This window comes from Neovison vison, chromosome 14 (genome assembly GCF_020171115.1).
Source record: "Neovison vison isolate M4711 chromosome 14, ASM_NN_V1, whole genome shotgun sequence".
NCBI lineage: Eukaryota > Metazoa > Chordata > Mammalia > Carnivora > Mustelidae > Neogale > Neogale vison.
This window is the reverse complement of record NC_058104.1, coordinates 5947250-5973016: the sequence shown is the minus strand read 5'-3', so window position 1 is coordinate 5973016 and position 25767 is coordinate 5947250. Positions and strand designations below refer to the sequence as shown.

General features: G+C 40.1%; 1 protein-coding gene across 3 annotated transcripts in view; it reads left to right on the top strand.

Moving 5' to 3' along the window:
• Window positions 1-25767, top strand: part of RNF216 (ring finger protein 216) — a 143921-nt gene that overhangs the window by 14627 nt on the left and 103527 nt on the right. For 2 of the 3 annotated variants that reach the window (XM_044233865.1, XM_044233866.1), the window contains exons 2-6: window positions 1276-1411; window positions 7798-7931; window positions 13835-14692; window positions 15448-15524; window positions 24371-24473. In XM_044233865.1, the coding sequence (XP_044089800.1) occupies window positions 1345-1411; window positions 7798-7931; window positions 13835-14692; window positions 15448-15524; window positions 24371-24473 (1239 nt within the window). In that variant the 5' untranslated portion in view covers window positions 1276-1344. The remainder of the gene's footprint in view (window positions 1-1275; window positions 1412-7797; window positions 7932-13834; window positions 14693-15447; window positions 15525-24370; window positions 24474-25767) is intronic. The other variant, XM_044233867.1, reaches the window with a different exon arrangement.

Here is a 25767-nt window from a genome sequence, read left to right as displayed (position 1 = left end):
TAGTGTATAATTCATCCATGTTCTTGCAAATGACAGGATTGCCCTCTTTTTTACACCTTAGTAACATTCTGTTTTCTAGCATTTCTTACTTTTTTTTCTTTTTAAAATTTACTTATGAGAGGGAGCAGAGGGAGAGGGACAAGCAGATTCCACGTATAGTGCAGAGCCCAACGCAGGGCTCATTCTCAGGACCCTGAGATCATGACCTGAGCTGAAACCAAGAGTTGGACACTTAACTGAACTACCCAGTTGCCTGCCCCTCTATTTTCTTTACCCATTCACTGAATGAACACTTGGACTGTGTCCACATCTTGGCTGTTGTAAATAATGCTGCAGCGAACATGGGGTGCAGATACTCTTCAACATTAGTGATTTCTTTTCCTTCAGATACATACCCAGAAATGGAATTGCTGGATCATATGGTAGTTTTATTTTTAATTTTGGGGAGTTATTTGTTTGTTTGTTTTAAATATATTTGAGAGAAAAGCACAAGTGAGGCAGAGGGAGAAGCAGACTCTCCACTGATCAGGGATCCCAATGCAGGGCTCCGTCCCAGTACCCTGGGATCATGAAGTGAGCCAAAGGCAGAGGCTTAACTGACTAAGCCCCCAGGTGCCCTTTTTAAAATTTTTTGATGCACCCCCATACTAGTTTGCATGAAGGGAATTTACATTCCCTCCAGTAGTGTACGAGGGCTATCTTTTGTCTGCATCCTTGCCAGCATTTGTTATCTCTTTACCTTTTTCTAACAAGGGGGAGGCCATCACTCTTGGTTTTGATTTGCATTTCCCTGGTGATTAGTGATAATGAGCACCTTTTCATGTACCTGTAGTCCAATTGAGTATCTTATTGGAAAAATGTCTATCTAGGTCCGTTGCCCATTTTAAAATTGGATTGTTTGCTTTTGGCTATCGAGTCGTGGAAGTTCTTTGTATATTTTGGATTTTAACCCCTTACAAGCTACTATGAGTTGCAAATATTTTCTCCCATTCCATAGGTTGCTGTGATTGAGTTTTTAAGTTTATTTTATTCTTTATGTGTTCCATTTGTTCTTTGATGCTTTATTCCTCTGTTCTTTTACAATAATAGGTTATGTTCTTTTACAATAATTGGTTATTTTTTTAAATTATTCTTCTCCCCCCACCCATCAGCTTTTCAGTTACGCATTCTTTTATTTTTCCCTTCAGTGGTTTCACCATAAGCTTAGAATGCTACCTTCAAATATGAGGGAAGAGTTCTGACAGTCCCTCATTCTTAATGTGTTTTTTTTTTCAGACCCTTTTGAACAGATAGCCACCATGTTTAGATATTAGCAAGCACGTACGTGTACGTCTGCATTTGAAAATGGCAGAGGGAAACAATAATGAAGAAGTAATTCATTTGAACAACTTTCACTGCCACAGGGGACAAGGTAAGTGTTTGTTCTCACTTTCTCCCTTTTATTATTGCTTTTTCTCTTTATGGTGTAGTCATAGTTTCTTTGAAATGAACCTGTTTTGCACCATGTGGACCCCAGAGACATTTCATTTTTAGACCTCAGAACATCTGGTGTAATGGGCTCATTAGACTGGAATTTTGTGTCAGATGGTGACACATACTGGCATGAATGAAGTTTTAAGAATCTTTCATCACAAGTGGATTATTAAGCTATTAATGAGCAAGCCACAATAAGCTGTGAATGTGCAGTCATTGGATCTTAGGAGGTGGGAGTGTGGGAATTGTGACAGTTCCGTTTTTGAAGGAATGGGGTCTTCAAAGGAGTGCTTTTCCAGGCCTGTATGATCCGAAAGTGCTGCTACAGCATTTTTGTCCCTTCATATGATGCTTAATTTTTTTCCCCAAAAGATTCTGATTGCCTAAAGTAGGGAATTTTAGAATATATATTCTTTCATTGTACAGTGTTTAAAATTTGGGGAAGTTCATTGATTCAAAAAGGGAAGGGAGGGCGTCTGGGTGGCTCAGTCGGTTAAGCAGCTGCCTTCGGCTCAGGTCACGGTCCTGGAGTCCCAGGATCGAGTACCGCATCAGGCTCCCAGCTCCATGGGAGCAGCTTCTCCCTCTGACCTTCTCGCCTCTCATGCTCTCTCTCACTGTCTCTCTCTCAAATAAATAAATAAAATCTTAAAAAAAAAATAAAAGAAAAAAGAAGAAGGGAAGGGAGCCTGCATATCTGTAACATTCCTAAATGCATGTGAAATTTCCTTTCAAATCAGAATTTACATTTACAACCAGGCTGAAAGGAAAAAATTCATGCTGCTGAGTAGGAAAAGTATTTTTTGCAAGTATAAATTCCATGGAAGGGGGCTCCTGGATGACTCAGACAGTGAAGTGTCTGTTCAGGTCACCATCTTGGGGTCCTGGGATCAAGTCCCAAGTTGGGCTCCCTGCTCAGTGAGGAGGCTAATTCTCCCACCCTGTGTCACTCCCCCTCCCCACTTGAGTGCATACACATTCTCAAATAAGTATAATCTTTTTTTTTTTTTTTAATTTCCATGGAAGAAATTGTACTATATATTTTTTGAGGTTTTCTTCCCATTGATAATATTTTGTGCTTATGAAGATTATTTTTTTCCCAGCAGAGGGTAAATTATATACATTTGGCTTTCAGAGAATATTTAAAGTTGAGCAAATTTTTTTTTAAAAGATTTTATTTATTTATTTGACAGAGAAAGATCACAAGCAGGCAGAGAAGCAGGCAGAGAGAGAGGAAGGGAAACAGGCTCCCTGCTGAGCAGAAAGCCCAATGCGGGGCTCAATCCCGGGAACAGGGATCATGACCTGAGCAGAAGGCAGAGGCCCAACCCACAGAGCTACCCAGGCATCCCTAAAGTTGAACAGATTTTATTAAGCAAATAGAAAAATAAAATGCTTAAACTATGCAAATTATTAATGCAAAAGAAGCACTACTTTTTAAGGATTTTACGAAGAGTTTATTCTAGCTTGGTAGTAAGAGAGCCGTAATTTATTACGAGTCAGAAAGTTTTAAATCTTAGCTATAATTTGTATATGGGATTGTTTCCAAATCTTTTAAACATGTATATCAAATTAATGTTGTAGTTGTCTTTTAACTGGGTTTTAAATATACTTGAACAGGGTTTCAGAACAACTAATTCCTTTGGGGAAATTAATCACTTTGGAGGTATATTTTTCTGTTAGACAAGTTTTGTGTATTTTGCACACTGCATGAGGATTTTTTTCAGGATTGCAGAGTTTTGCTTTTATGAGCCATATTAATAATTTTTATAGTGCCAGCTCCTGTAGATTTCTTTATTTTTAAATCTGCTTTATGAGGTATAATTTACTTAAATGCACACATTTTAAGGATATAGTTCAGTGAGCTTTGAAAAATGAAAATACCCATGTAATCACCCCCTTTATTCATGATGTGGGACATTTCTGTCTTCCTAGAAAGGTTCCTTTATGTCCAGTCTGCAGCCAGTCCTCACCCTACTCTCAGCCTAGGGAAACTACTGATCTGTTTTTTGTCACTATGTAGTTTCATATAAATGGAACCATACAGTCTATATTCTTTATGCCTGAATTTTTCTGTGCAGTGTGATGTTTTGAGATTCTGCCATGTTGCATTAAATTAAATCCTTTTTAATTGCCGTGTAGTATTCAATTGCAAGAATTCCATACCCAGTAAAGATAGGCTTAAAAATGAAGGTAATGGGAACGCCTGGGTGGCTCAGTTGGTTGGACGACTGCCTTCGGCTCAGGTCATGATCCCGGAATCCCGGGATCAAGTCCCGCATCAGGCGCCCAGCTCCATGGGGAGTCTGCTTCTCCCTCTGACTTTCTCCTCGCTCATGCTCTTTCTCACTGTCTCTCTCTGAAATAAATAAATTTTTTAAAAAAGATTTTAAAAAAAAGAAAAGGAAAAAAAAAATGAAGGTAATGGTCGGGTGCCTGGGTGGCTTAGTGGGTTAAGCCTCAGCCTTCAGCTCAGGTTATGATTTCAGGGTCCTGGAATCGAGTCCTATATCAGGCTCTCTGCTCAGCAGAGAGCCTGCTTCCCTCTCTCTGCCTGCCTCTCTGCCTACTTCAGATGTCTCTCTGTCAAATAAATAAATAAAATTTTTTTTAAAAAATGAAGGTAAAATAAAGGTTAAAAGTACAGGAACAAAAAAAAGACAGGTTATGCAAATAGCACAAAAAAGAGATGGTATGTCTGTGTATTGTCAGATAAGGTGGACACTTCAGCCAGAAGTATTAATAAATAAAGAGTTTATAATGATAAAGGGGTCAGTGCACTGGAAAGATAAAACAGTTCTAATCTCTGTACACTCAGTAACATGTTGTAAAAATACACAAAGCAAAAATGAACAGAACTAAAAGGAGAAATTGATAAATCCACAATTATAATGGAGATTTTAAGCATGTTTCTTTCATTAACTGACAGAGCAAGCATACACAGACATTGGTGTGAGTATAGAACACGATCAACAAATTTGACATAATAGACATAAATGGAGTATTGCACCCAACGTATTAAACAAAATTTGGCCATTTTGAACCACAAAACAAAATCCAGGTTTCAGAGGATTGAAATCATATAGCTTATATTCTCTAACCATGTTGGAATTAAGTTGTAAATCAATTACAGAAATATAATTAGAAAATTCCTCTATGTGTGGAACTTAGGAATACATTTCAGAATGACTTGCGGTTCAAAAAAGAAATCACAGTGGAAATAAAAATATTTTGAATTGTGTGATAATGAAAATACAAATTGTTGAAGCTTATGAGATGCACCTAATATCATGTTTGAAGAAAACTGAATAAATGAGGACTCCACCAACTTTTGAAAGTCAGATAGTCACTGTTTTTGTCTGGGAAGTCTTACTGCTGTCTGGCAGTTACTCAGCTATACCATTGTAAGATGAAAGCAGCTATAGATGATGTATAAATGAATGAGCATGGCTATGTTCCACTAAGGACATGAAGTACAGGTACCATCCCACCCCACGCTGCTGGCAGGAGTGTATATTAGCACAGTTGAGAAAATTATTTGGTGGTGTGCGCTGAAATTGAACATATGCTTTCCCTATGGTTTAGCACTTCCCTCCTAGAATGTACCCAACTGAAATGAGTATACCAAGAGACATGCATAAGAGTGTTAAAGATAGCATTAAGGGGCATCTAGGTGGCTCAGTCAGTTAAGTGTGCAACTCTTGATTTTGGCTCAGATCATGATAATCGGCTGTGGGATCAAGCCCAAGTTGGGTTCCGTGCTGGGCATGGAGCCTACTTAAGGTTCTTTCTCCCTCTCTCTCTTTAAAAAAAAAAAAAAAAAAGAGTGTTCAAGACCGTGTTATCCAAAATAGCCAAGATTGGAACCAACCCAAATGGCCATTGACAGAAAAATAAATATCCTGCGATAGAGTCACATAGTGGATTACATACAGCAGAGAGCTACAGGACATGCCATAGCATGGATGCGTGGGCCTGGTATTTGCAAGAAAGCCAGGAATGAATGTATACTCAAAAAACAAGCAGAACTAGTCTGTGGAGCTAGGAGACTATTAATGTGCTAGAAATGTATTTACTGACCTTGGTGATGGTCCCTCCGGTATGGGCCTTTTGATTAATTTATGGAGTTTGACATTTGGTTAATGGATTTTGTTATACTTTAATTTTTTAAAGGCTAATGTATTTATATATGGTGTGTTGGGGAATAATCTTGTCAACCATTGGGCTTCCACTCTGAGACGATAGGTTTCAAGCCAGATTTTTCATTGGGTTTTCCAAGGGTGTCAGGAAGTGTTCTATTTTTGGGCCAGTTCTTGCAGAGAGGAATGTACATTTCCTGCCTCAGGAATCAGAGACTGCCAGCATTCTGGGAGCGAAGCAATAGAAGGTAGCCCGAGGCTTGTTCATTATGCTGTGGCACTGGCACTGGCACTCTCTTGACCCTGTGCCTGGTGCCTCTTCCTTAGTGTCCCTTCATAGTGGACCTCCACCGGGTGGGTTTTTTTGGAATGGCTGACTGAGCTTGACAGATTCTCTTCAAAACCAGTGGTAAAATTAGACAAAGTTGTCCAACGCTCCATTCTGCTTGCTAGGTGGGGTGTTGCCCAAATCAAGAATTGCTTAATAAAGCCAATTAGATTCTTCCAAAGAAAATTAAACAAAATTGTAAAAACAACAACAAAAATTATTCAGTATCAGAAAATAACCAAAGGAATATAATGATTGGGAGCATTCAGGAAAATGTGGAATTCTGTCATGAATTGGGCTACTTCTGGTTGGCTGTCCACCCTGCAGGCTGGGGGTGTGAGCCTTCTCCCCTCAAGCCATCATCGTTAACTTTTTTTAATGTTGAGGAAGTGGATGCTTGAGGAAGTTAGGTAATAGCATCCCGCGGCTTTCATATGGTGGAGCGGAAACTTGAACCCGGGTAGTTATACCTTAGATTCAACAGACTGCTGTCCATGGCTCACCACAGCTCTGTTACAGGGATGAAGTGAGATAATTGACTTTAGATTGCTTTTCAAATTGTTGAATACTGTAAAAATAAATGAGGCATCTGCCTTGAGAAAGATATTAGAGCTTTAATGGAGAAATTTCAACATTTGTAACTGATGGTGCCTCTTTCCCCACTGTGTCCCCCCACCCCAACCTAGGACTCTCAAATGCATTTGCTCTTTTTTACCTGTTTTAACCTTTAATGTTTCCATGAGCCAGGCAGAAAAAAATTAACAGTTTCTGTTATCCAGTAATTAATAGACATGCTCTATTTTTTTTAAGTACCATTTTCTGCAAGATATTTATTTATTTATTTATTTATTTATTTATTTATTTGACGGGGGGGGGGACATAAGCAGGGGGAGTGGGAGAGAGAGCAGCAGGCCTCCCCCCAAACAGGGAGCCTGATGTGAGGCTCGATCCCAGAACCCTGGGATCATGACCCAAGCCAAAGGCAGATGCTTAACTACCAAGCCACCCAGGTGCCCCAGCATGCTCTGTTTTCAAACAAATAAAAGGAGTTAGAAACTTCCAACATAATTACTGTATCCAGATAGCTCAACTCTAGTTGTACTTAAAAGGATGGGGCACCTAGGTGGCTCAGTCAGTCACATACCCAACTCTTGATTTTGGCTCAGGTCATGATTTCAGAGTCCTGAGTTTGAGCCCCACATTGGGTTCCATGCTCAGCGGGGAATCTGCTTCTCTTCTCCCTCTCCTTCTGTCCTTCACCTGCTCCAGCACTCACTCACGTTCCCATGCTCTCTCTTTCTCAAATCTTAAAAAATAATAAAATTTAAAAATAAAAAGAAATTAGGATGTTTCTGTTGTTTACAGTCATAGATGATAAATGGGTTTTTGAAATATTGAACTGTGTATAAATTGTATCTAAAGTTTATGTCTAAGGTGAACAAATTAAATGAAAATTTAACTAGTTTTGAGTGAAAGTTTTTTCAGATTAGTCAGTTGAATAATAAAACAATGTTTTATTCCCTGGAAAGAGTAGAGATGAGGTGGGAGACCATGATTTCACTTTTTAAAAACTGGCAGTCAGGATTTTACCGACAGATTTCTCAGACCTAGTATAAGAAAAGGTTGATAAAACGTTGTCAGATTTTCTCTATTGCTTCCCAAAATGTATTACTGGTAAGGCTTACCACAGAAACCTAGCTGTTAATATTTGTGCGTGTGTGCTGCTTGAGGAGATAAGCTAACACACCAGTAGCCATGAATTCGGCTTTAGGCTTGACCCTTTTCATGCCAAAATTGAATTAAAAGACTGAAGATCACGCTCATCTCCTGGTAACCATGTTCTCTGCCTCCTTTTAGACTGGATCAATCTCAGAGATGGACCCATCACCATATCTGACTCCTCTGATGAGGAAGGGGTTCCTATGCTGGTCACCCCGGCTCCTCAGCAACACGACGATGAGGACCTGGATGATGATGTCATCCTGACAGAAGTGAGTTTTCTTAAACCTACCATGATGAGGCATTATTGCAAGTTAGTGATCTGATTCTTCGGCCCTGTGCTAGTGGTTGTTGGGACCTCATAGGACAGCTGAGAGCACCATTTCTGTTGCACTGTGGCTCTGTGTGTGCTGTGGTCGTGCATCTCTGAGAATAGCCCCTTTCTGCCCTGACTGATGCCCCCATAACTTTAGAAGCCAATGTTTGGTCAGTTTCTCAACTTCTGCATTATTGCTGTTTTTGCACCGGTCTGTACTGTTGCAATTACTAAATCCTTCTTGTAGCGTTCATCTCCCCTTTTTACTCTACTTTTTTCAGAATCATCCTGTATATCTTTGTGCTTAATACTTTTGTATAAATTTTGAGCACAGCTTTTCTAATTCCAGTAGGTAGCTTGATGATGGAATTCCAAACCAACATTATTGTTAAACTTAACAATTTTTTATAATACCGACCCTTTCTAACTTCTGTTCCATTTGGCCTATCCTTCCTTTATATCCCTCAGCTAGAGCATTTTGATTTTTTTTTTTTTTTCAGTTTAAATGTTAAACATTTTTTAAGTTTCTTCCTAGTTATTTTATCTTTTCTGTCACTTTTGTAAATGGTATCTTTTCTTCCACTGTACTTTCTTTTTTTTTTTTTTTTTAAGATTTTATTTATTTGTTTGACAGAGAGAGATCACAAGTAGGCAGAGAGGCAGGTAGAGAGAGGAGGAGGAAGCAGGCTCCCTGCTGAGCAGAGAGCCCGATGCGGGACTCGATCCCAAGACCCGGAGATCATGACCTGAGCCGAAGGCAGCGGCTTAACCCACTGAGCCACCCAGGCGCCCTCCACTGTACTTTCTAACCATTTTTTTTTTTTTTTAATTTAGAAGTGTGGTGGTTTTTATATTAATTTTATATTAATTTCACCTTATCTTTATTGTCTGTAGTTGTTTTTCAGTTGATCCTATGACCCTCTCAAGGGATGGCAGCTGATCTACCTGCAAATAACAATACTTGCAGTTTCTTCCTTTCCAGCTTTTATTTCTGTCTATATCTTGTCTAATTATATTAAATAATGCCTTCTCAAAAATTTTAATAATAGGAGTAGGAGTGAGAAAAATATCCACTGACATAAATGGGAATACTTACTAATGTTTCTTTGCTAAGTGAGTAGTAGATTTTTGCTTGAGTTATCTTTTTTTTTTTTTTTTTTTTTTTTTTTTAAGATTTTTATTAGAAAGAGAGCATGAGCAGGGGAGGAGCAGAGGGAGAGGGAGAAGCAGACTCCTCCCTGTGCAGGGAGCCTGATGCAAGGCTGGATCCTGGGATTCAGTGATTATGACCTGAGCCAAAGGCAGACTCTTAACTAACTGAGCCACCCAGGCACGCTGAGATACCATTTTTTAAAGTATGTTACGGAAATAGCCATCTACTTTAAGTTTTTATTAGTGAATATAGAATTCTGTCAAATTCCATTTCAGCATCTGTGGAGATTGTCATATAATTTTTCTTCGATCTGTTAATGTAAATTTTTCTGCTATCTCTGGATCAACTCTGCTTGGTAATGGTATTGTAATGTAATGGTAATATGCCCTTGGATTCCATTTGCTAAGATTTTATTTAGGGTTTTCTCCATAGTTGTTATGAGGGAGAGTGGCCTGTAGGTGTATATGTGTGCACCTGTGCTGTCTTTGACAGTGTTTTTACAAACGTGATTGATTCTGATTTCATGAAAAGAATTTAGAAGTTTTCTTTCTTCTTCTTCTTTGTGTTGACATTACTGTTTTAAATAATATCAGAGTTACGTGTTAGAGATTTGATAGAATTTACCCTATAGGTATTTGGGCTATTGCTTTTGTTGGGGGCCAGTTCTTTGAAACTGTCTCAGCTTCCTTTGTGGTAATTAACATGTTTAGATTTTCTGTCACTTTTGTTTTGTTTTGTTTTTATTTTTTATTTATTTATTTATTTATTAAGATTTTATTTATTTATTTGACAGAGATCACAAGTAGGCAGAGAGACAGGCGGGAGGTGGGGAGGGGGAAGCAGACTCCCCGCTGAGCAGAGAGCCCGACACGGGGCTCGATCCCAGGACCCCAGGATCACGACCTGAGCCGAAGGCAGAGGCCTAACCCACTGAGCCACCCAGGCGCCCCTGTTTTGTTTTGTTTTTAAAGTAAGCTTTACACCCAGCATGGAGCCCAATGCAGGGCTTAAACTCAACAACCATGAGATTAGGACCTGAGCCAAAATCAAGAGTCGGACACTTAACCAGACCCCAAGGTGTCCCCTCTGTCACTTCTTCTTCTTCTTTTTTTGAAGATTGATTTATTTTGAAGAGTGGGGGAGGGGTAGAGGGAGAGAGAATCTCAAGCAAACTCTGCACTGAGCATGGAGCCCATCACAGGGCTCGATCTCAGGACCCTGAGATTACAACTTGAGCCAAAACCAAGAGTTGGATGCTTAGCGGACCAAGCCACCCCAGGCACCCCTTCTGTCACTTTAATACCAGTTTTGTTCTGTGACACTTTCCTACAAAATAAATTCTTTAAGGTTTTTTTTTTAGTGTATTAAATAAAATTAAACCTCTTCTCTCTGTGTCCTCTGAGCCTGTTTTTCTTTCTTTCTTTTTTTTTTTTTTTTAAGATTTTATTTATTTGAGAGAGAGTATGAGCAGGGGAGGAGCAAAGAGAGATGCACACTTCCCACTGAGCAGGGAGCAAGATGCGGGGCTCAGTCCCATGACTCTGGGATCATTACCTGAGCTGAAAGCAGACGCTTAACTGACTGATCCACCCAGGTGCCCCTCACATTTGTTTTTCAAATATGGTTGGGGAACGAGCAATTTCAGATGGAATTAAACTCTCCAAACAAGGATTTATTTCCAGAGAGGTCCAGCACATCTCCAATTCACCCCGAGCTTGAGATTTACCAGAACCCTTCCCCATGGTGAGTTCTAAATTCCACCTTTGGTGCCCATAGCTCCTCAGTGAGGATGTCGGAAGTGTTGTTTATCTTCTCCTCTTCATCTGGGTCTGGAATTAGCAAATGCAGCTACAAGAGAAAAGTACCCCAGTGTGGGGCTTATTTTACTGGACTACTACTTCCTGGTCTCTGTCCCACTATATCTCTGAGGCCTTCAAGTAGATGTTTGATGTTGCTTTTATATTTTGACCCAAGTTTGCTGCTTTTACTCAGTAGAAGCGTTGATCTAGTATATTGTTACTAGAAAAAGAAGCCCAGGGGCGCCTGGGTGGCTCAGCAGGTTAAGCCTCTTCCTTCAGCTTAGGTCATGATCTCAGAGTCCTGGGATCAAGCCCCGCATCGGGCTCTCTACTCAGCGGGGAGCCTGCTTCTCCCTCTCCCTCTGCCTGCCTCTCTGCCTACTTGTGATCTCTCTCTCTGTGTCAAATAAATAAATGAAATTTTTTTTAAAAAAAGAAGTAGTCCAGGGACGCCTGGGTGGCTCAGTTGGTTAAAGAAGTAGTCCACTTTTTTGTCTTTACCCATGTGCTTTCTGAATCAATGTGCCAATAACTTGGTTATATGTGAGTGTGTGGTTGGGTTTTGCTTTAGGGGATCTTTTTAAAGAGACTTTTAAATTTAATAGAAGAATTGATCTTGTTCATATTAAATTATTTATTTAATCACTGCATCCAGGGTAGGGCTCAGACTCATGACCCTGAGATCAAGAGTCCTTCACTCCCCTGACTGAGCTAGCAAGGCACACCCCTCATTTATATTTAAAATGTGATTATTATCATTTGTTTTTAGTTCTCTTGTAATATTTATTTTGCTTTACATTTTTATTCTTTTAAAAATAATCTTTCAAGAACACCTGGGTGGCTCAGTCAGTTAAGCATTTGACTTGATTTCAGCCTGGACCATGATTTCATGGTCATGGGCTCAAGCCTTGTTAGGCTCTACATTCAACAAGGGGTCTGCTTGAGGTTCCCTCTGCCTCTCTCCCCAGCTCATGGGCTCACATGCTCTCTCTCAAAAATAACTAAGTTGTTTTTAAAAAATAATGTTTCACTATATATTCCTTGCATCTTGGAGGTTTTGTTTTTACTTATTTTGGGGCTGTGGTGTAGCTGGTAGTTTGAAAACTTTTTTTTTTTTTTTTAAGGTTTTTAGCCTTAGTTTTATTCTTTTTAGTTCTTCTGGTATACCTTTTATAGTTTCATATGCCGTCCTTACATCCTATCAGTTGATTAATCAGCTTTAAGTGTATTTTTGGACCCCTGGCTACTTCATCTCCCATTTTTTGACAATTATCTTATTTCTACTCAACCATGATTTAAAACATTTATATTAAAGAAATAATTATTGTATTACTAATTTGTGTTTTTGTTTCTGTTTTGTCATTATTTTACCTGCTGTGTAGTACTAACTTTCTAATTGTGTTATTCATCTGCCATTTCTTTTTTTTTTTTTTTTTTTTTAAGTTGGGTATCTTTCTGTAGTTTCTAGTTGGTTTTTATTACTCAACTTTGAATGCAATTGAACTTCTCCTGGACCAGGCAGTTATGTTGGGGAAAGGCTCAGGGAATGTTGTTGGGTAGCGGGAGTTCTCTCTTACCAGAGGGCGGGTGGGTATGTGGGTACGTGTGAGTGTGTGTAGGTGCGTAGGCAGGGAGTGTTTGTGCACATGGACTTTTATTTATTTAGCGTTCTCTTCTTAGGACCTGGCAGAGATTGCTGGCTCCAGAGAAGCCCATTTCAAAGTTTCTGTCCATCCCGTGTCACTGACATGTGCCCCCGACATGTGCCCCCCTACAGAGGTGTTTGTCCCCTCATAGTCTAAGATCCTCAGAAACTCTGTCAGTGAAGAGGCCGTCCCCATGTTCCAAACAGGGCACTGGTCTTGTCCTCCCGGGGCACATCACCATCTTTGGAAAACTTTCTGCCTTTCTGAAGTTTTCTCTTCCTTGCCAGACATCTATAGTTCTACCTCGGTCACAGCATTTATTGGCTCCTTCTCTTATATGCTGTGATTTGGGATTGCACATGTCTGCTGGTTTCATCAAAGATTTTCAGTTAAGTGTCTCATTTGGGGGGATTTCAGAGAAGAGAAGGGACAGAGGACCTATATTCCATTACCTTAAAATTGGACATGCATTTTAATTTAACCACTCTCTTGGGCATAAACTGTAGAATGTCTCCGATTTTTTTCTTTTTATGTTTTGAGCAGTGTGGCAGTGAATATTATTAAATATGTGCCATTAAGGGTTTATACAATAGATATGAAAAGGTTATACTGATAGATCCTAAGGATATGTATTTTTAATCAGTAATGCCAAATTGCTCTCCTCAATTTAGCAGCGGTGAATGATAGCCTGAGAGTTTTTCTACATCCTTATCAGTGTTTTGACTTATCTAACTAAAAGCTCTGCCAGTCGTATGAGGGGGTGGAGGAGATCCTTTTTTAATTTAAATTTTGCTAATTACCGATGAGGTTTAAATTGTTTTCTTGTTTTTTGAACAGTCCCTGTTCTGCTGTTTTCTTGTTCTTTCATTATTTCCTCTGCAGTGCAGTTGCATTTTAGTGGTGTCAGACGAAATTATAGCTGTAATTATATAAACTATATATGTAAATTTTTATAAATTTTTAATAATTTTAAATAAAATTTTAAACTTTATATATATAAATTTTATTATATATAAATTATGTGTAACTATATAAGCAAACTAGAACTCCGGTTCCAGTCTATGAATGGCTGTGTTGATTCTTAGAGTTGGAATCAAATTCCAGTGTTAAGATAAATGTTCAGAAGAATAGGTTTTGTGGGGTAGGGTGTTTTGGGTTTTGTTTCTTTCCTGTCCTGTCTCCAGAGCTCAACATAATTACACAAGGAGACATAGGTCTAGGAAAGAAATTGAATTATTATTAAAATTTCATTTTTTCTTAGACAAATAAACCTCAGACATCACGACCCAATCTCATCAAACCAGCTGCCCAGTGGCAAGATCTCAAAAGATTGGGAGAAGAAAGGCCTAAAAAGTCTAGAGCAGCCTTTGAATCAGATAAGAACGGCTATTTTTCAGTGTGTAACAGCTCATTGTTTGATTCTGGGGCGCAGGATGATTCTGAGGATGACTACGGTGAATTTCTGGATCTTGGGCCTCCTGGAGTTTCTGAATTCATTAAGCCAAGTGGCCAAACAGAAAGAGAACCCAAACCTGGACCAAGTCATAACCAAACAGCAAATGACATCATCAACCCGAGGTCAGAGCAGAAAATCGTTATCTTGGAAGAAGGTAGCCGTCTTTCACCAGACAGCGATCCTCTGGACACTCAGAACCAGTCATCTGAAGATTCAGAGACAGAGCTTTTATCAAACCTTGAAGAATCAACTGCTATCCTGGATGATCAGGCCATCGAAGAAGACTGCTGGTTAGACCATCCTTACTTCCAGTCCCTAAACCAACAGCCCCGTGAGATAACAAACCAGGTTGTTCCTCAGGAGCGGCAGCCTGAAGCAGAACTGGGCCCATTGTTGTATCAGCATGAACCCCCGGGACTTACTTTTCCAAGACCGGCTTTTCCAAGACCAGAACCCCAACAGGATGGGATTCCAGGCCCCTCTTCTCCTCAGCCTGCCCATCCTCTAGGAGAGCTCGAAGACCAACAATTAGCAATAGATGATGAAGAGCCAGGGCCAGCCTTCCCACTCCAAGGATCTCAGGAGCCTAATTTGGAAAACCTTTGGGGGCAGGAAGCTACTGAGGTAGATCAAGAACTCGTTGCACTTTTAGTGAAAGAAACAGTAAGTTTTATTTTATTTAAGTGAATAATTACACTAAATGTACTAGGTTTTCTTTTACTGCAAAGTCACAGCAGGGTGGTGGGGGCACTTTGTTTTCATCAGGGATCTAGAGCTGGATACATAAAACAGAAGAAAGACTCTGAAGAATAAGATTACCTAGAGCTGCACTGTCCAGTGTGGTGGTTTCACGTACCTGTTTAAGTGCCTTAAAACTAGATAAAAGTTAAAATTCCGTTTCCAGTGGCACTAGTCACATTTAAAGTGCCTGGTAGTCACTTGGGTCCAGAGAGCTACCATACTGGAAAGCACAGAATAGAACATTTCCATCACTGTTTGAAATTCTGTTGGATATCCCTGATGCAGAGTGTGATGCAGGGCTGTGGATTCCGACTCAGCTGCTCATTGCTTTTGAACAGGCTTTCAGCCCTTTTCCCCTGGGTGTTTTTATCTGGCACACAAGCTTATGTGCATGTTAAGAGGTAGCGCTTTCTCCTTTTTGGACTCCTTTGGCCTGGGCAGAGGTGTTCAGTGTTATTTGAAAGAGTGAAGAACAGATACGCAAAGTGGCAGAGGACCAGGTAATCTCTAGGGTCCTTTCTGGAGTCCACACTCCATGTAGACGCATTAAGTCTGGGCACAGACTTGCCTTACAGTCTCTTTCTCGTCTTGAGTTATTTTACTTTTTGCCATCTGATTTTTATTGCAATTTGAAAGCATTCTAGTGGATGAAAAATAATGTTTTTATTCCTTTTCAGGAAGCCAGATTTCCAGATGTCGCAAATGGGTATATTGAGGAGATAATTCATTTGAAGAATTATTATGATTTGAATGTGTAAGTACACCACATGCCTTTTGTTTTTCTTACTGTAGTGAAATACACATAATATAAAAATCTACGGTTTATACTATTTTTAAGTATACAGATCAATGGCATTAATTATCTCCACATTTTTGCACAACCATCCCCACCATCTCTAGAATATTTTCATCTTCCCAAATTGAAACTGTTCACATAAACAGTAACTCCTTATCCCCCACCCCTGCACCCCCCGCCCCTGGGACATACACTTCTACTTTCTGTCTCTCTGAATTTGACTACTCCAGAAACTTCATAATAGTAGAATAATAACACAGTATTTGTCCTTTGGTGACTGGCTTATTTCATTTAGCATTATGTTTCCTTTAATGATCCTGTTAGAAGAGTTCTAATTTTAGTCATATGCAGACTTTCTGGGTGCTGCATGGTTATGGAATTAAGGTGCTTTGTTAATTCTGAGCATTGATACTACATGTTCTGGTCAGGTTGTTAAAAGACATTTTCTTCCCTTTATTTGTAGCAAAAAGTGTTCTGCATCCACTCTGCCTGTTTGGAGAAGTGCATGGAAATGTTTTCTTTAGTGTTTATCATAAAAATGATAACTATAGGGGCGCCTGGGTGGCTCAGTGGGTTAAAGCCTCTGCCTTTAGCTCAGGTCATGATCGCAGGGTCCTGGGATCGAGCCCCGCATTGGGCTCTCTGATCAGCAGGGAGCCTGCTTTTCTTCCATTCTCTGCCTGCCTCTCTGCCTGCTTGTGATCTCTCTGTCAAATTAAAAACCAAAAAACAAAAAAAAAAACTATAATTTTCTAAAAAATTGAAGTGTCCCCAAAAAAACCAAATAAGTCCTTCCCCTTTTACACTCTTCCCCCCGGCTTCTAGTCTGCAGAGGTGAAATAGTTGTAAATTTGTGAAGAACAGTAGAATACTGAAACTAAGAAAATTTTCAGTTAATACAGATCACATCCTTTAGACAGAAGAGGTAGTGTACCTAAAGCTCTATCCTCAGAAGATCATGCCCAGTACTGTAGTACTCAGCCAGGAGTGCAAGTGAGAGCTGTTCCCTGCCACGACCAAGTGGGAGGAGCCCCATTGCCCAGGTCAGCAGCCAGAGGAGATGCTCTTTTCTAATTCATACAAAGACTGTTGGTGCCAGGGGCCACCTTGTCCGTCGCCCTCTATCCAGGGACAGCCACTTCTTCTGTTTGTTTCTAGGATTTTTTATTTTATTTTATTTTATTTTTTTGAGAGAGACAAAGATAGCGAGGCAGAGCACAAGTGGGGAGGTGAGGGAGAAGCAGCCTTCCCAAGGAGCAGGGAGCCCAACTCCAGGCTTGATCCCAGAACCCCGGGATCATGACCTGGGCTGAAGGCAGACTCTAAAACGACTGAGCCACCCAGGCACCTCTGTGACCAGTTTTTAAACCAGAATTGAGTCAGAGTTTTATAATGTGTTTATCTCTTTAGCTTCTTAATTTAGAATAGTCCCCCACTTAATTTTTTTAATGTCATTGATTTTCCTCCCAGTATTTTTTTTTTAAGTAAACACTTTTCTTTTTTTTTTAAGATTTTGTTTATTTATTTGACAGAGAGAGGGAACACAGTCAAGGGAAGTGGGAGAGGGACAGTCAGGCTTCCCACTGAACCGGCAGCCTGATGTGGGGCTTGATCCCAGGACCCTGGAATCATGACCAGAGCCGAAGGCAGACACTTAACAACTGAGCCACCCCAGTATTTTTTAACATGGGTTGAAAGACTGTATGATGACCCCCATATATCCACCACCTGGGTTATTATCTGGTGTTCCTCTGTAAGATTTTGTCCTTTTACTTTCTGGTCTTTTTCTAAGTTACTGTGGACTTTAAGATTTTATATAAGTGATATTTTACAATCAGTTTAAACCTTTTTTGTTTTTGGTACTGAATTATCCTAAGTTTGACCAGTAGGAACCTCTTAAGATGCATCTATTTGACATGACCCTATTAGTCTGAGCGTGTCCTTGCTTTCTGAAATACAGAGTTGCTTGGGCTTACCTTGAATGTTATTGCCCTAAACCAGGAATAGGGTTATTTCTCCATGAAACCCAGGTTTTTGCCACTGGCATCACTTGTCAGCTCTTAACAGGGGACATACCAAGAATATCGGGTTTTTTAATCATAAGTTTATAATTTCACATTAAAGATTTTTCCCCTCAGTCTTTTTTTTTTTTTTTTTTTTTAAGATTTTTATTTATTTCTTTGACAAAGATCACAAGTAGGCAGAGAGGCAGGCAGGGGTGGGGAGAAGCAGGCTCCCCGCTGAGCAGGGAGCCCAATGCTGGGCTCTATCCTAGGACCCTGAGATCATGACCTGAGCCCAAGGCAGAGGCTTTAACCCACTGAGCCACCCAGGCGCCCCTAAAACCTTTTTTATTGTGGACTGTAATACACATATAGAAAAATGCACAAAATAAAGACAGTGAGCCTAATAATTTATCACAAACCAGACATTCACGTAACTACCATCTAGAAATCCTCCCCCAAAAAAGGACATTGCCACCATCTTCGAACACTGAAGATTTTGTGAAGATTTCATGTTGTCTCTATCCTTTAGTGACTGGCTTCTTTCACTCAGCATTAGGTTTCTGGGGTTTACCCATACTCTGTGTGGAGGCCGAGAAAATTAAGGCCATCCCACCTCAAGTTTAGCTGATATGGGAAACAGAGGCAGAAGAAAATCATTATAATTCCTCACCTACTGACAGGCCCTTGAAACAGACAGAATGGCTCTCCCCTAGGGACTTAACTGCCCTCACCTTGAGGTTTTGCTAAGAACAATCCTAGCCTAACCGACCCCCTACCCCGACAGGTCCGACCAGAATCCTGTAAGTCTACTTTAACAATTCCTTTAGGAAACTTTATCTTTAAATGTCCAAGATAGTGTGGAGAATCATTCCCAAGTATATGGCCCACTGATACACATCTAAAGGGTCTCACGAGAGGATTTTTATTATTGGTAATAAATAACCTCTCTCCCAACAATAGCTTGCCCCTCAAGGTCCTGGAGACCTTTTTTCCGAAAGTCCTTAGAGACTTACGCCATCCCTAATCCCCTTTGTCCTCACCCATCGCTGAGTCCACCCCTACTCTGCCTTTAAAAACTCTAACTATAATCTGGCTTGGGGTCCAAGTTCCTACTCCACTGTGTAGGGTATACTTGGGCCCAAGCTTAAGCTTGTCAAATAAACCCTCGTGTGATTCCATCAGTGCTTGGCTCCTTGGTGGTCTCTCAGACGCAAAAACTCGGGCACAACACTCTGTATAACTATAGTTCATTCATTTTCACTGCTGTGTGGTATCCCATTTGTATCAAAATACTATAATTTTTCTCTCTGCTTTTGATAAGCATTTGAGTTGTTTCCACTTTTTGGCTTTCACAAATAAAGCACCTTTGAACCATTCTTTCACATCCCTCCCGAGCCTCCAGTATTTACCAGATTTGGCCTTCTTTGCCATCCTGTTGGCTACTATATTTCCTTTTTCTCTCTTTTTTTTTAAGATTTTATTTTTTACTTGAGAGAGAGCGTAGAAGGAGAGGGAGAAAGGGAGAAGAGGATTCACTGCAGAGCAGAGAGCCCAATGCAGGGCTCAGTTCCAGGACCCTGGGATCATGACCTGAGCTAAAGGCAGATGCTTAACTGACTGAGCCAACCAGGTGCCCTGACTACTGATATTTTCAAGCAGAAATTTTTTATTTCTGAATTTCTGGTCTTGTTTCTCATCTTTGGGAAGATTGGTCTGCCATTGCTAAAAATGAAAGTAATGACTTCATAATTACATTATTTTTAACTAATAAACTTTGTTTTTAGAGCATTTTTAGATTCATAGGAAAATTGAATGTAAATAACTAGTACATTTTTGCAATAAAAAGTATCTCGGGCCACCTGGGTGGCTCAGTGGGTTAAAGCCTCTGCCTTCAGCTTATGTCATAGTCCCAGGGTTCTGGGATTAAGCCCCGCATCTGGCTCTCTGCTCAGTGGGGAGCCTGCTTCCCTCGCCCCCCTACCTGCCTCCTCCCTTCCTACTAATGATCTATCAAATAAATAAAAATCTTAAAAAAAAAAAAGTTTCTCGACTTCCCCTCAACTAAAAAACAACTAATTTTATTTTTATGCAAGCTTTTAGTTCTTCTTGGAATGCAAACACAGTTTTTTCAAAGAGTTGATGCAATTCTGGGTATCTTGTTTGTGAAATAATGGCGATGTTAGTAATGATCACCTTTAATAACAGTTAATTATTGAGTTTTCCTCTTTGTTAAATACTTTGTTCTTCGTTTTCACCGTTGTTCTAAGGAACATAATTTTCTATATGGCACTTTTCCCTTTTCTTTCTGTATACTTACTACATGCTGAAATCCTAAAAGTTAAAATTCAGGGTTGGACATTATAAACAAATTCATGGTCACTGAAACATATTTCCCCATAGATTTCCAGTGGAGTCATACCACTTTATGTTGCTGTTGGAGCTGTACGTGAATTGCTTTAGTAATGTCTCAAGTGATGATGCATAATGGTGGTGTTAACTAGGCATAAGGGAGCTTACTGTTTATTTCTTTGATAATGGGGGCTGCATGGGATTTTTCATGTATTTGTTTACTAATTGTATTTCTCTCCTATGTGAATTGTTTGCACCTTTTCTCACTGAATTCTTTTGTTATTGTTCATGTTTTCCTGATTAGGAAATGCAATACTGGTTTTGTTCCGTTTGGAAAATATAAATGATTAAGTATAAACCCAGCACATGTAGCTAATACTGTAGGATGTACTGAAGAATGTAGAATACGGATTTGAATAGGAAATGCCAAGTTTAAGTATTTTTTAATGATTTATAGTAAATATTAAAGTAACCCTTTAGAAATTTAGTATACTTTAATGTTTCCCTCTCATTCTACTAATGTGAATGTATTATTTTTCAACTTTTGCAAGATTAATTTCTGTAAAATTGACTGATTCTGTGCCTTTCACATCACTCAGATGCAAACATTCATTTTTTTTTTTTTTTTAAAGATTTTATTTGACACAGAGAGAGAAATCACAAGTAGGCAGAGAGGCAGATGGGGGGGGGGTGGGAAGCCATGCCGACTAGAGAGCCCAATGCCGGGTTCTACCCCAGGACCCTGAGAACATGACCTGAGCCAAAGGCAGAGGCTTAACCCACTGAGCCACCCAGGTGCCCTGGAGGCTCTCATTCTGAACTGTCAAAGTCACTTGTATTTTAACACCTTTACCCTTACCAACAGAACTGTCCTGAAGGTTAAATGATATTCAGTGGCACAGGTAATTAAGTACAAAGTTTCTTTTTTGTAGAAATGGAACAATAACCCAAGACATCAATATTTACAGCCTGGGGCAAAGGCAGTGGGAGGCCTGTCAGTACTCAAATCTCCCCACCCATGTATATTATTTCATACCTGACCTGACCTGACAAGCTGAAGGGTCTCAAGAAAGCACTGCTACTAAATGAGCCAGGCTAGTATTCCAAGCTTTTATTCCTTATATAGTTGCTGCTGCCTCGATCTAATTTAAGATTCATTACATGTGAGTGCAAAGTCTTAGTAATCAGCTCAAAGAGATTACCATCACAGGAGGTTGGTTCTCTGGTGAATAAATCCCTCGTGCTAAAATGACCAGATGGTTATGTCTGTTACGTGATTTAAAGATGGCACATAAAGTAACCGAGAGTGTCAGCCACCCACAATGCCAGCTTGCTCACTCTGCTTTGTGCCTCCTTTTGGGTCTGTATTAACAATATTTAGCCTAGCCGTTGTGGGAATTAACACCTTAGGTCCCAAGAGCCCAGGGATAAAAGTCATGTCAGGAAACTCAGAAGACTATAGGTTTGCAAAGATTTAATACAATTACCGCACAGTCCCCTTTCTTTGAATTTCACAAGTATTTTTATATGTTTAAGAATGAATATCTGAGGGGGGCCTGGGTGGCTCAGTGGGTTAAGCCTCTGTCTTCAGTTAAGCCGATGTCCCACATCGGGCTCTCTGCTTAGCCGGGAGCCTGCTTCCATCTCTTTCTCTGCCTACCTCTCTACCTACTTGTGATCTCTGTCAAATAAATAAAATCTTTAAAAGGGGGGCGCTTGGGTGGCTCAGTGGGTTAAAGCCTCTGCCTTCGGCTCAGGTCTCTTTCTCTGCCTACCTCTCTACCTACTTGTGATCTCTGTCAAATAAATAAAATCTTTAAAAGGGGGGCGCTTGGGTGGCTCAGTGGGTTAAAGCCTCTGCCTTCGGCTCAGGTCATGATCCCAGAGTCCTGGGATCAAGCCCCGATGCACTGGACTCTCTGCTCAGCAGGGAGCCTGCTTCCTCCTCTCTCTCTCTGCCTGCCTCTCTGCCTACTTGTGATCTCTGTCAAATTAATTTTTAAAAAAATTTTTTAAAAAATCTTAAAAAAAAAAAAAATGAGAGCCTCTAGGGGCCTCTGTCTCAATCAGTAAAGGACCTCCGACTCTTGACCTTGGGATCATGAGTTTGAGCCCCACGTCAGGTGTACAGATTAGTTAAAAATATATTGCATCATAAACAGGTTTGACTTGAGATTGAAACATGAGTAAATAACCGAACGCAGACCTCTGATTTCTGCCGTGTGGAATTCCTTCTCTTGCAGTGTTTCTGGGTGTGATCTTCTTAATACTGAAAATACGAAATGAATGGTCAGAGAAGAACCCCTAATACATGATTGGCTTTTGTTTTGTTTTCTAGAAATTACACCTACTATTTTACTTCTGTGTCATATGCTGTAATTCTGTATCATGTACTTTAGAAAAATACTTCCAAGTAGAAAATTGTAAAGGATGAGATTTTTAAAAATAGGAGTTATAATACTTTCTTTCTGCTAGTACTCCAGCAGATCATCTGCCATGTGCCCCAGGTAGATGCCACTGGCTGCACCCATGATAGCTGTGCTGTTAAAGAAGCTTCTTCACTGAGTGACCTTTTTATCTTCCCCTAAGTTCCTGATATCTGGCCTTTCATTGGGTTGTGGTAGCCGCACTTACCAGAACATTATAAACAGGCATGTTTGAAATGAAGGAGGCGCTCCACATCTGGGTTGTAGTTTGTCCAGATGTGCATGTGAACAGAGTTGTTTCAACCTTGAGGCCTTTCCCCGTGGACACTAGATTCTTGGTGGTGGCTAATTCTCAGGTCAGCCTATTGAGGTCTGTATAACCTGCAGAAGGGGCTGCTGAAGAAGTGCCCCCCCACACCCCGACTCTGTTCCCACTTCTCCCCTCTGGGGGAGAAGAGGAGCTGGAGGGGAGTGCTTTTTCTCTCCTCTTCCTGCTGGACCTGTCCTCCTGTTAAAGGCTCTACTGTTAGCACTGGAGAGGAGAGACCTGGGAAGAAGGGATTCAAGAATCCTGGGGTGGAGTCCTTCTAAGAACCTGCAGGAGCAAGGAAAGGGAGAGAGGTGGAGTGACCCTTTGTGCTGAGAAGCTTTCCTGCTACTGAAGCAGCAAGAGCTACACCCCACCCCACCCCCCCAGCCTGTCCTCATCTCTGTGGAGTCATCCCAAGAGCTCAGTATGTTGCTGTATTTGGTTGTCACAGGGTGAGGGACCTTGCTGGTTAATATTTGTTCAGTCTGGACAGTGATATATCAGCATGTGTTATGTTACTCTGTATCCTTACCTTTAAACATGTTTCATAATAGTGGTAAAGGGACAAAGCTATGCGTTTGGAGTGAAGAGAGTCTGTTCTTAAGCAGACATGGTCTGTTCCTTCAGCCTTGCAGCTGGGCAAACTGAATGTCACTGAAATTCTTCATGGGGACCGATACTACCAGAGGGTTACAAAAAGTATTAATGAATTAACAGAAGATTCATCAGTCTTACATGATACCCAGTGCTCATTACGCCACATGCCCTCCTTAATGTCCTCACCCAATTACCCCAACCCCTCTCCCCTCCAGCAACCCTCAGTTTGTTTCCTATGATCAAGAGTCACTTATGGTTTTTCTCCCTCTCTGATTTCATCTTGTTTTATTTTTTCCTCTCTTCCCCTATGAGCCTCTGTTTTGTTTCTTAAATTCCACATGTCATTGAGATCATATGATAACTGGCTTTCTCTGATTGACTTATTTTGGTAAGCATAATATCTAGTTCCAGCCACATCGTTGCAAATGGCAAGATTTCTTTTCTTTTTTTTTTTTTTGATGACTGAGTAGTATTCTGGGGTGTGTGTGTGTGTGTGTGTGTATGTGTTTATATTTACCACATGTTCTTTATCCATTCATCCGTCGATGGACATCTGGGCTCTTTTCACAGTTGGGCTATTGTGGAAATTGCTGCTACAAACATTGGGGTGCAGGTGTCCCTTCAGATCACTACATTTTATCTTTAGGGTAAATACCCAGTAGTGTGATTCCTGGGTACGGTAGCTCTATTTTAAACTTTCTCCATACTGTTTTCTAGAGTGGAACAAACTGTTTTTAATTGAGAATGTGAATACATTTTCCCACCCTTGTCTGTTACAATTTTCTCACGGACCATAGATACTTTTCATCTAAATTTCCCAGCTCCATACATACAGTTCAACCAGTAAGAATTTCAGTGACTTCATGACATTGACACCTGACGAACAGGGAAGTGTGCATTAATTAGTATGTTTATTGCTTTTTAAAACTAGAAGTAAAAATAGGAATTAAGTATATCTGTTTTTTGTCTATTTGTTTCATTTTTCGGATCTGCACACAATTTAATAGGCCAATCATAGCGTATGACGAGGCACATTATTTTCAAACATTGTATTTAAATCATTGGCAGGTGTGAGATTTGGAAGTGTTGTGAAAATAACATCATTTATTTTTGCAGACTTTGTAATTTTCTTCTGGAAAATCCAGACTATCCAAAGAGAGAAGACCGAGTCATTATCAATCCCAGTAGCAGCCTGCTTGCCAGCCAAGATGAGACAAAGGCAAGTGTTGTGCTCTTTGTTTTGCAGTCTGTCTCAAAGCCCTCTGCTTTTTTCATCTTTGTGGTAAGAAAATGCCTTATTGGGACACATTTTTTAAAGACCAGCCAGGAAAATAGGATTTCAGAATACACTTACCCCTTCAATGGGTTTTCCCAACCTGAGTCGCTTTGGATTCTGTGTTTGACTTCTTTTGTTGTAACTTCAGCGTCTCTTCCCACAAAAAAACAAACCTTCTGTATCTTTAGTCTTACAAAGCAAGTTTTTAAGATGAAACAAGAATTGGCCAGGATTCTTTGTATCATTTTGGTAGTGGTTGTTGTTTTTTCAATATTTTATTATGAAAATTTTCAAACATAAAGCCAGAAGAATTTTACACCGATCACGTGTGTATCTACCAGCAGTACTATTAGAAGTTAACATTTTATTATATCCACTACGTCACATACCCATTCCTCTGTCCCATCAGTGCATTTCTTTTGTATTTCTTATATAATTCTCTTAGATTTCATTATGATACATTCTTGTGATACATAAATCACAAGGAAATCAACACACTGCCCCATACCTACATACTTCAGCGTGCATTTCATCACCTAGAGTTCAATATCTGTTATAGTTTTTCTTTTGATGTATGACCTACATATAAAGCATGCACCTATATAACCAAATCTGTATTAAAAAGTTTGATTTTTCTAATCTTTTTTTTTTTAAGATTTTATTTATCTGAGGGAGGGAAAGAGAGAGCGAGCACAAGTGGGTGGAGAGGCAAAGGGAGAAGCAGAGTCCCCGCTGAGCAGGGGACCTTTCCCCTGCCCCACTCATGTGGGGCTCGATCCCAGAACCACAGGAGCATGACCTGAGCCAAAGGCAGATGCTTAACCAGCTGAGCCACCCAGGCGCCCCTGATTTCTTTTTAAATCTTAATCATCACTTTTATTGCAATCCTAACTAGCATTTAGTGTGTCAAGTGGTGAAGGAAAGTGTAGATCAGAACTGCTTCATGGCTGCTTGATCCTTCTGCTCCCCACACTGTCTTTTGACAGTCTCTTTTATGTATACTGTAGCAGGAAAAATGCTAGTTTTTTCTGAACATTTTGTGGACAGAAGCTGGCTGAAGGCTCAGTTTCAAATCGTAGCTATAATTTTTTACTAGTTCTGGCACATACTCGTCTCCAGACTCCAGACGGCTGATTTAATATCTCCGAACCACCAGTTCCTTCATTTCTGTACAGGACTGGTACCCTCTGTGGAGTAATCATGAATACAAGTGAGATAATTCTGTTTTGTAATAAGC